The sequence below is a fragment of the Gadus chalcogrammus genome, chromosome 11 (genome assembly GCF_026213295.1).
Source record: "Gadus chalcogrammus isolate NIFS_2021 chromosome 11, NIFS_Gcha_1.0, whole genome shotgun sequence".
NCBI lineage: Eukaryota > Metazoa > Chordata > Actinopteri > Gadiformes > Gadidae > Gadus > Gadus chalcogrammus.
Window position 1 is genome coordinate 26,527,352 of NC_079422.1, and position 8,895 is coordinate 26,536,246.

At 53.9% G+C, this 8,895-nt stretch overlaps 4 protein-coding genes across 4 annotated transcripts in view; 1 reads left to right on the forward strand and 3 right to left on the reverse strand.

Annotated features, from left to right (window-relative positions):
- rgmb (repulsive guidance molecule BMP co-receptor b) overlaps positions 1-810 on the reverse strand; it is a 4,172-nt gene extending 3,362 nt beyond the window's left edge. The window contains exon 1 of the mRNA XM_056602858.1: positions 739-810. Coding sequence (XP_056458833.1) covers positions 739-810 — 72 coding nt within the window. The remainder of the gene's footprint in view (positions 1-738) is intronic.
- Positions 811-1,155: 345 nt separating this feature from the next.
- On the reverse strand, positions 1,156-2,280 carry mvk (mevalonate kinase). Its single transcript, XM_056602859.1, has 3 exons — positions 1,935-2,280; positions 1,404-1,551; positions 1,156-1,304 (listed from the first exon to the last, which is right to left on the reverse strand). The coding sequence occupies exons 1-3, from the start codon at positions 2,010-2,012 to the stop codon at positions 1,156-1,158; spliced, it is 375 nt and encodes a 124-aa protein (XP_056458834.1). The 5' UTR covers positions 2,013-2,280.
- Positions 2,281-2,447: 167 nt separating this feature from the next.
- mmab (metabolism of cobalamin associated B) lies at positions 2,448-4,773 on the forward strand. The gene is made up of 9 exons (XM_056601742.1): positions 2,448-2,616; positions 2,852-2,913; positions 2,991-3,084; positions 3,180-3,237; positions 3,319-3,391; positions 3,496-3,593; positions 4,258-4,322; positions 4,430-4,489; positions 4,581-4,773. Exons 1-9 carry the CDS (start codon positions 2,513-2,515, stop codon positions 4,663-4,665), a joined length of 699 nt encoding a protein of 232 aa, XP_056457717.1. The 5' UTR covers positions 2,448-2,512; the 3' UTR covers positions 4,666-4,773.
- Positions 4,774-5,462: 689 nt separating this feature from the next.
- Positions 5,463-8,378, reverse strand: aldh3b2 (aldehyde dehydrogenase 3 family, member B2). The gene is given in 8 exon segments (XM_056602860.1): positions 5,463-6,070; positions 6,073-6,153; positions 6,272-6,391; positions 6,783-6,932; positions 7,032-7,063; positions 7,244-7,462; positions 8,132-8,220; positions 8,337-8,378. Coding segments are annotated over 8 exon segments (1,341 nt in total).
- Positions 8,379-8,895: the final 517 nt, after the last annotated feature.

Below are 8,895 nucleotides of genomic sequence, written 5' to 3' on the forward strand. Positions count from 1 at the left end.
CCTCCTCCCTCACCTCCTCCCTCACCTCCTCCCTCACCTCCTCCTCTCCTCCTCCCTCACCTCCTCCCTCACATCCTCCCTCACCTCCTCCTCTCCTCCTCCCTCACCTCCTCCCTCACCTCCTCCTCTCACCTCCTCCCTCACCTCCTCCCTCACCTCCTCCCTCACCTCCTCCCTCACCTCCTCCTCACCTCCTCCCTCACCTCCTCCCTCACATCCTCCCTCACCTCCTCCCTCACCTCCTCCCTCACCTCCTCCTCTCCTCCTCCCTCACCTCCTCCCTCACCTCCTCCCTCACCTCCTCCCTCACCTCCTCCCTCACATCCTCCTCACCTCCTCCCTCACCTCCTCCCTCACCTCCTCCCTCTCCTCCTCCTCACCTCCTCCCTCACCTCCTCCCTCACATCCTCCCTCTCCTCCTCCTCACCTCCTCCCTCTCCTCCTCCCTCACCTCCTCCATCACCTCCTCCCTCACCTCCTCCATCACCTCCTCCATCACCTCCTCCCTCACATCCTCCCTCACATCCTCCCTCTCCTCCTCCTCACCTCCTCCCTCACCTCCTCCCTCACCTCCTCCCTCACCGCCTCCCTCACATCCTCCCTCACATCCTCCCTCACCTCCTCCATCACCTCCTCCATCACCTCCTCCCTCACCTCCTCCCTCACCGCCTCCCTCACCTCCTCCCTCACCTCCTCCCTCACCGCCTCCCTCACCTCCTCCCTCACCGCCTCCCTCACCTCCTCCCTCACCGCCTCCCTCACATCCTCCCTCACATCCTCCCTCACCTCCAGGGAGCCCCGCAGCAGCATCAACCAGGTTACCGGGACTCAACAGAAACATGATTGAATCCATGTCATTGACTAGACCAGTTAACTGCACTAGGTTACTCAACCAACTGGAAATATACATATCTCATCTAAGCATTTGTGCAGAAATACTTCTTTGCAAAATATATTGGTGGGTTAACCTTTTGGAACCTTCTGGGAAAACATGACAACTCAACTAATAATCTCTAGGTTATCCCGTCCCGATAGAGTTTAGAATGAATTTCATAAAGTTGTCGTGGTTTCCCCAGAGATGCTCGGTTTGAAGGTTTCCCCAGCCGGCTAAACAAAATGCCCGCCAGGTGAAGAAGGCCCAGACCAGGTGTTCTCTTACCCTGATCCAAACAAGGAGAGGTAGATGTAGAGGAAGGCCAGGGTGGCCATGCTGCGCGTGTCCAGGTTTCCATTGGTGACGCCCACAAACTCTCGCAGTCGTCCGAGGAGCTCCGGGTCCAACCGCTGGGCCTCCTCTGGTTTGGCTGAAGACACACACGGTTTACCTCGCAGGTCTGGCAACATGGGCCAGGCCCAGAGTACTGTGCTGACGAGAGACTTGGAGACGCGTCAGGCGCTCTTACCGAAGGACTCCGACACCAGCGGCTGGAGGTCAGACAGGTCCCAGTAGAGGAATGTGTCGATGTTGGGAAGGTCTATAGAGACTTTACCAGTAGAGGTCGCCTTCAATTCTAGATAAGTCCTGAGGTTGAGGCTGACAGCAAGAGCCACCTGTTGGAATTCATGCATTTCATGACACAAAATCTAAAAAATCTAAAAATCTAAACATCATACTTTTGTTCAGAACTTATATGGATAATGCATAATATTGATCCTGCAACGTCCTTATCAGGCCCTGTTGCAATAATCCCCATGATCGACACTTCGACATGAGTCCTCGAGCATTCTCACTGATGAGGTATAGATTCTGGTTCCAGTTACAATGAGAACATTTCAATTTGGCATTGAATACAAACAATCTAAAGATGACAGTTAGTATAGTATGAAGAGGAGCTCTAAACAGACTAGCTTTATGAACAACTGTCAGAAAGAAAAGCAACATACTGTCAGGTCTACTTCGAGGCACTTTATATATCATAAATAATCACACCCACCTTTCCGTGCACGACCGCATGCTCTCCGTGCAGGATGGCCTTCCCTGGCGCGGAGATGATGCAGTGTCGGACATGCATTTGTGTTTCTTTACCTTTTGAGGTTCACAGCATGTGTGTATGTGTTTGTGTGTGAGTGTGTAGGGACAACCACTAATGTGACTGATGTGACAGCCGGTGAGACGCCTCGTACACTCAGCTCGAGTTCACCCCTATTGAACGTTACTTCCTTTAAGAACGACACAGAATAAGACCGGTATTAACGGCTGCACTTTTAGATTAAAATTGAATGAAACGTGAACTCAGTGTTCAGTATTGAGGGACAACAAAACACACTAAGAAAGGGGCGGGGCTCGTATGGTTTAGGGTTCGAGCAGCCAATAAGCGGACGTTTACTCGTCACATGTTTATGCTGCTATCCAATCAACGACGAGGATTCTCCATTGACGCATACGGCGACACTCGCGCCATTGGTCGTGCGATCTGAAACCTTCCTTCGCCTTTTTTTTTGTCCATTCGGACCCTCCGTACATTTGTACGGAGAGTCCGGAAAGACAAAAAAAAGGCGAAGTTTATTTACAATGGCTTCATTCGTTCTCAAGGTGTTAAATGTGCGTTTGTTGATAAGGAGAGGCACATGTTTACATCGGCCGTCCACAGAAACGTTGTTTGGCGTATGCAGGAGGTATATATATTATTAAGCTGTGTATATTGAAGCTGTCAGCGTTTAAACGGGGATGTAACAAGCTAATTGTTTTGTAACCTAACGCTGGTAGGTTAGCATGGGGGTCAATCATATAACAATTTGGCTTTTAGGCATTCACATACTTTCTGTCTCTTTTTATACAGCAATGGTCGAAACACTAATCCCTAAGCAGGCAATGTGTTTTGTAACCTCTGATTCTATTCTTCATTCCCAGCCCTTACTCCACTGATGGAGACAGTAGAGTCCCAAAGATCTACACAAAGACTGGAGACAAAGGCAAGCTGCTCTGTTTCTATGACAACACAGCCGGCCTCCTCCTTTAAGATCCATCTGACGTGTTCCCTGCTCTGAAGGTTTCTCCAGCACCTTCACGGGCGAGAGGAGGCCCAAAGAGGACCAGGTGTTTGAGGCACTGGGGACCACAGATGAGCTGTCTTCTGCCTTAGGGTAAATAATATGGACCCTAATAATTCCACCTATTCCTGACGTCGTCGTCCAGTGCCTCAGTTCTGTAACGAGACCGCGGTTATTCCACATCACAGCTTGGCCCGGGAGTTCTGTCTGGACAAAGGCCACTCCTTCACCCCTCAGCTGGACAAGGTACCGTCAGGATCTCTGCTAAAGCCAGCGTGTTCTGGTGATGGCACCGTCCGGGGTTGACTATGACTGCTCTTTCTCCAGATCCAGTGCGTCCTACAAGATTTGGGTTCAAATGTTGCCACGCCGGTGTCCTCCGCAAGAGAGAGTCACAGAAGTAATTCAACCCCAAAGTCCCATCTGGGATCAGTCGTTTATTTAGGAACTTTAACTTGGCTTCATTGTTTAGCCTCAAATATAACTGCAGTTCTTTTCTCTTAGAGAAAACTACGTTCAGCCCTGAGCCAATAGCAGAACTGGAAACCTGGATTGATGAATTCACAGAGGAACTTCCACCGCTAACTAACTTCATCCTGCCTGTAAGTCTCCTCACTAACTAACTTCATCCTGCCTGTAAGTCTCCTCACTAACTAACTTCATCCTGCCTGTAAGTCTCCTCACTAACTAACTTCATCCTGCCTGTAAGTCTCCTCACTAACTAACTTCATCCTGCCTGTAAGTCTCCTCACTAACTAACTTCATCCTGCCTGTAAGTCTCATCACTAACTAACTTCATCCTGCCTGTAAGTCTCCTCACTAACTAACTTCATCCTGCCTGTAAGTCTCCTCACTAACTAACTTCATCCTGCCTGTAAGTCTCCTCACTAACTAACTTCATCCTGCCTGTAAGTCTCCTCACTAACTAACTTCATCCTGCCTGTAAGTCTCATCACTAACTAACTTCATCCTGCCTGTAAGTCTCCTCACTAACTAACTTAATCCTGCCTGTAAGTCTCCTCACTAACTAACTTCATCCTGCCTGTAAGTCTCCTCACTAACTAGGTCTCCTCACGAACCAGTAACACGTTATTGATTTGATTGAACCAGTAACACGTTATTGATTTGATTGAACCAGTAACACGTTATTTGATAGAAGCAGTAACATGTTATTGATTTGATTGAACCAGTAACACGTTATTGATTTGATTGAACCTGTAACATGTTATTTGATTGAACCAGTAACATGATATTTATTTAAACCAGTCTGGCGGGAAGAGCAGCTCTGCTCTCCACGTTGCCCGGACGATCTGTCGCCGGGCAGAACGCAGGTCAGTCTGGCCGTGTTTCCATTGGTCGGTTTAGCCTCCTTTCTATTTGACAATCTTCTTGTAGAACTCTGTATTAATGTTTAATCCTTCCCTTGCTCTTGTCTTAGGGTTTCTCCCATCGTTCGTGCGGGCGAAGTGGACCCAAACGTTGCCAAATATTTGAACAGGTACATTTCAAAGGTTCATGGACATCAACAGATATCTTTAATATAATAATAATAACAAGCTTATCTGAACACATGTCCGCCCTCCCCTCAGGCTGAGCGACTACCTGTTCACTGTGGCCCGGTACGCAGCCATGAAGGAGGGCAGCCAGGAGACCATCTACCAGCGACCCACATAACAGAACCCCACTCTGAGGAGCACGGGAACCACGGACATGGAGCGAGACAAACAATGAGAGATGCTGACGTTTTGTTTTAGGATTATGTTAACAGAATAAAACCACAGAGTATTCAAAATGGCTGTATGTTTTTCTTCGGATTGCCTTAAAGCCCATGAGTCCGGGGATCACGGAAAAATGTTAGTGGAAAAACATTTGGATCCTCAAGACTAAACGTGATTTGAGTTAAGCCACATTAAGCCATGGTTGTGCCACATTGCACATTCCCACCCGATCCTGTCTGAAAGGGTTTAGCCAGCCAGAGTCTTACTGGCCCTGCTCTGTGAATGTCCGGTCGTGGTGAGGAGAGAGCACTGGAGACATCAAGGACTCTTCCCCACAATGCTCGGGCACCAGCTAGCCTACCAGCTAGCCTCCTGTGACTAGCCTACCAGCTAGCCTCCTGTGACTAGCCTACCAGCTAGCCTGCTGTGACTAGCCCCCCAGCTAGCCTACCAGCTAGCCTGCTGTGAATAGCCCCCCAGCTAGCCTACCAGCTAGCCTGCTGTGACTAGCCTACCAGCTAGCCTCCTGTGACTAGCCTACCAGCTAGCCTCCTGTGACTAGCCTACCAGCTAGCCTGCTGTGACTAGCCCCCCAGCTAGCCTACCAGCTAGCTTGCTGTGACTAGCCTACCAGCTAGCCTGCTGTGACTAGCCCCCCAGCTAGCCTACCAGCTAGCCTGCTGTGACTAGCCCCCTAGCTAGCCTACCAGCTAGCCTGCTGTGACTAGCCTACCAGCTAGCCTGCTGTGCCTATCACGAGAGCTGGCACCAGCCCTGGCCTGGCCCCTCTGGGACGGGGCCTCTGGGATGGGGCCCTGGCCCCTCTGGGTCGGGGCGCTGGCCCCTCTGGGACGGGGCCTCTGGGACGGGGCGCCGGCCCCTCTGGGACGGGGCCTCTGGGACGGGGCGCCGGCCCCTCTGGGACGGGGCGCCGGCCCCTCTGGGTCGGGGCGCTGGCCCCTCTGGGACGGGGCCCTGGCCCCTCTGGGTCGGGGCGCTGGCCCCTCTGGGACGGGGCCCTGGCCCCTCTGGGACGGGGCCTCTGGGACGGGGCGCCGGCCCCTCTGGGACGGGGCGCCGGCCCCTCTGGTTCGGGGCGCCGGCCCCTCTGGGACGGGGCCCTGGCCCCTCTGGGACGGGGCGCCGGCCCCTCTGGGACGGGGCCCTGGCCCCTCTGGGACGGGGCGCCGGCCCCTCTGGGACGGGTTCCCGGCCCCTCTGGGTCGGGGCGCCGGCCCCTCTGGGTCGGGGCGCCGGCCCCTCTGGGACGGGGCCCTGGCCCCTCTGGGACGGGGCGCTGGCCCAGGCCACCAGGGTCAGGTTGCGTTCCTCGTAGGGGGGGTAGCGCAGGTAGGTGAGTGCGTGCCCCGCAGCAGGCAGGACCTCCGGTGGGAGAAGGCGTCGAAGCTGCTGCGCCCGTGGTAGGAGCCCCTCCCGCTCGCTCCTGGGGGTGGGGAGGACACGGGGAGAGGTTGATGTATTGCCGTTGCGCCCCCCCCCCCCCCCCCCCCCGTCCCATTCATCAGCGGGTACTAATGAGCCGCGCGGGGGCCCCCACTCACCCACGCCGCCGCAGCGCAGCCCCATCCTCACGCTCTGCACCGCGTGAACGTCGTTGGCGTAGAACGCGCCGCTCGACGTCTCGGGCGTGAGCCGGGCGATCACCTGGTTGTCATGGAGATGAACAGAGGGACGCACTGAGGCTCTGAGTCGTGTGGGAGTCAACCTCAAACCACCCTCACTGAGGCACAGCAGACCACGCGCTGACACCAGGGTACAGGGTCATGAATGGTACGGACAGAAGAGGGGCCCGGGGCAGAACATTCACCAGCAGTGGTTCAGGCTCGATGTGCGAGGCTCGTTCTTCAGCCAAAGAACTGTAGCTGATAGGAACTCACTCCCTGAGAATGTGTTCATGATTGATAGTTCGAACTGCTTTAAGTCCAGACTGGACCTCTTCTGGCGTTACCAGTACAAGACACCGTGCTTTTATCGTTAAGTTGTTATAAGTCGTCCATATTCCGTATCTGTGGTATCGAGGTATCGAGGTGGGCGTGTTCCTGGGCGGGTAGTAGACGTACACGCACAGAGGCTTCTCCCGCCGCTCAATGAAGGCCACGGCCTCGTCCACGCCCGCCACGCTGAGGACGGGGAGCAGCGGGCCGCTGGCGCCCTGCTGCGTGACAGCGTCCGCCTCCACCGCGTCCGTCAGGATGGTCGGAGCTGCAGGGAGACGGACAGCAGCGACGATAGCAACAGGGACCAGTGTAGCATGCACTGCAGATGTTTACACTCATCTGATGTAAACGGATGCATTCATACCGCGCTTTTCTGACCAGTGGCCGCTCAAAGCGCTTTAAAATATTGCCTAACATTCACCCATTCATGCACACATTCACACACCGACGGCGGAGTCAGCCCCGCAGGGCGACAGCCGGCTGGTCAGGAGCAGTCAGGGTGAGGCGTCTCGCTCAGGGACACCTCCACCCTCAGCTAGGAGGAGCTGGGGATCGAACCAGCAACCTTCCGGTTACTTCAGCGCCCGCAGGAGCCCCTCCCTGCCGGCCGCGTGGCAGAGCACGCAGTCGGGGGCGACCAGGCTCTGGCCGGCGTTGTGGAAGCGGGCGATGCGGCGCGCGGCGACGCCCAGGTCACACTGCCGGTCCACGTAGCACGGGTTCCCCCCCCCCAGGACCAGGGTGACGGGGGTCAGGGTGCGGGCGGCCGCCTGGGCCACGCGGCGCCCGTCCTCAAGGGCCCCCTACGGACGGACGGACGGACGGTTACTCTGACGCAGCAGCAGCCAATAAGAAGATAAACAATCAAAACAAACAGGGAATGCATAATGGGGGTCATGTCACAGGGTTAATGTCACGGGGGTCATGTAATGGGGGTCATGGCACTGGGATCATGTTATTGGGGTCATGTCAGGGGGGTCATGTCATTGGGGTCATGTCAGGGGGGTCATGTCATTGGGGTCATGTCAGGGGGGTCATGTCATTGGGGTCATGTCAGGGGGGTCATGTCATTGGGGTCATGTCAGGGGGGTCATGTCATTGGGGTCATGTCAGGGGGGTCATGTCATTGGGGTCATGTCAGGGGGGTCATGTCAGGGGGGTCATGTCATTGGGGTCATGTCAGGGGGGTCATGTCATTGGGGTCATGTCAGGGGGGTCATGTCATTGGGGTCATGTCAGGGGGGTCATGTCAGGGGGGTCATGTCATTGGGGTCATGTCAGGGGGGTCATGTCATTGGGGTCATGTCAGGGGGGTCATGTCATTGGGGTCATGTCAGGGGGGTCTTTTCCCTGGGATCTTAGGCAGTTTGGGTGTCACAGCATAAAGTACAGGACATTTACAAATTCACTTTACCTTTACAAATAATTCAGATAAGTGTGAAACAACAAAGAAAACCGAGAATATTTGTACCTAGAAAGAAGACGTGTTCAGATGGGAGCTCCACCATCTGGGCCGAGGTATTCCCCCCAGCGATCAGCACGCGGTAGCACTCCTGTGGACGGGTTCAGGGAGGACGGTGGATACAGTGAGGCTCTCCCCATTAACCCCCACAACGTGTCCAGAGCAAATGGAATCAGGTGATACCCGACCCCAGAAGGGTTCTCAGACGAGCCCAGCTCCGGTGTCTGCGTCCGGGAGGGCAGAAGGCATCACTGCTCACAGTATCGTGGTACGAGAGGACCAGTCGGTGCAGTAAGTACCCAGCGTTATGGACCGCTTTAGAACAACCCACCTAGAGGATGGAATCCTGGTGACAGTCAGCTGACAGCTGGGCTACAGCTCAACTCAACATGACGGAACTGAAGTGATGATGAAACAAAAATAAATGTATTTGTAGGCCTAAAGTATTTAGCCATATTTTGGAATATATTCATGCGAAACATATGGTATTAATTATATAGGATCCACATTAGCGCATACATAGTGAGTACAATATTAATCAATGAACAAGTGACGAACAATTTTTATTATGAAATTCTGTAGTTTTTTTTTTACCTTTGCAGCATTTTGAAAGTGACAGTCATTCAGTAATTACTGAGGAGTTACTGGTAAACGGACTAGGGGATACTGTATTCGTCACTGAGTAGTAACAAATGATGAACAACTGGGGCCCTAACTGGGGCCCTAAGTGGGGCCCTAAGGTGACAGTTATTCAGTAAAGGGGATA

Excerpts from the sequence above, each read along its gene's own strand:
- mmab (XM_056601742.1), top strand. The coding sequence starts at position 2,513 with ATGGCTTCATTCGTTCTCAAGGTGTTAAATGTGCGTTTGTTGATAAGG. Across the intron at positions 3,085-3,179 it reads GAGCTGTCTTCTGCCTTAGG|CTTGGCCCGGGAGTTCTGTC; the intron begins GTAAATAATATG and ends TCCACATCACAG. Across the intron at positions 3,238-3,318 it reads TCACCCCTCAGCTGGACAAG|ATCCAGTGCGTCCTACAAGA; the intron begins GTACCGTCAGGA and ends CTCTTTCTCCAG.
- mvk (XM_056602859.1), bottom strand. The coding sequence starts at position 2,012 with ATGCATGTCCGACACTGCATCATCTCCGCGCCAGGGAAGGCCATCCTG. Across the intron at positions 1,552-1,934 it reads ATGCGGTCGTGCACGGAAAG|GTGGCTCTTGCTGTCAGCCT; the intron begins GTGGGTGTGATT and ends GAATTCCAACAG. Across the intron at positions 1,305-1,403 it reads GCTGGTGTCGGAGTCCTTCG|CCAAACCAGAGGAGGCCCAG; the intron begins GTAAGAGCGCCT and ends GTGTGTCTTCAG.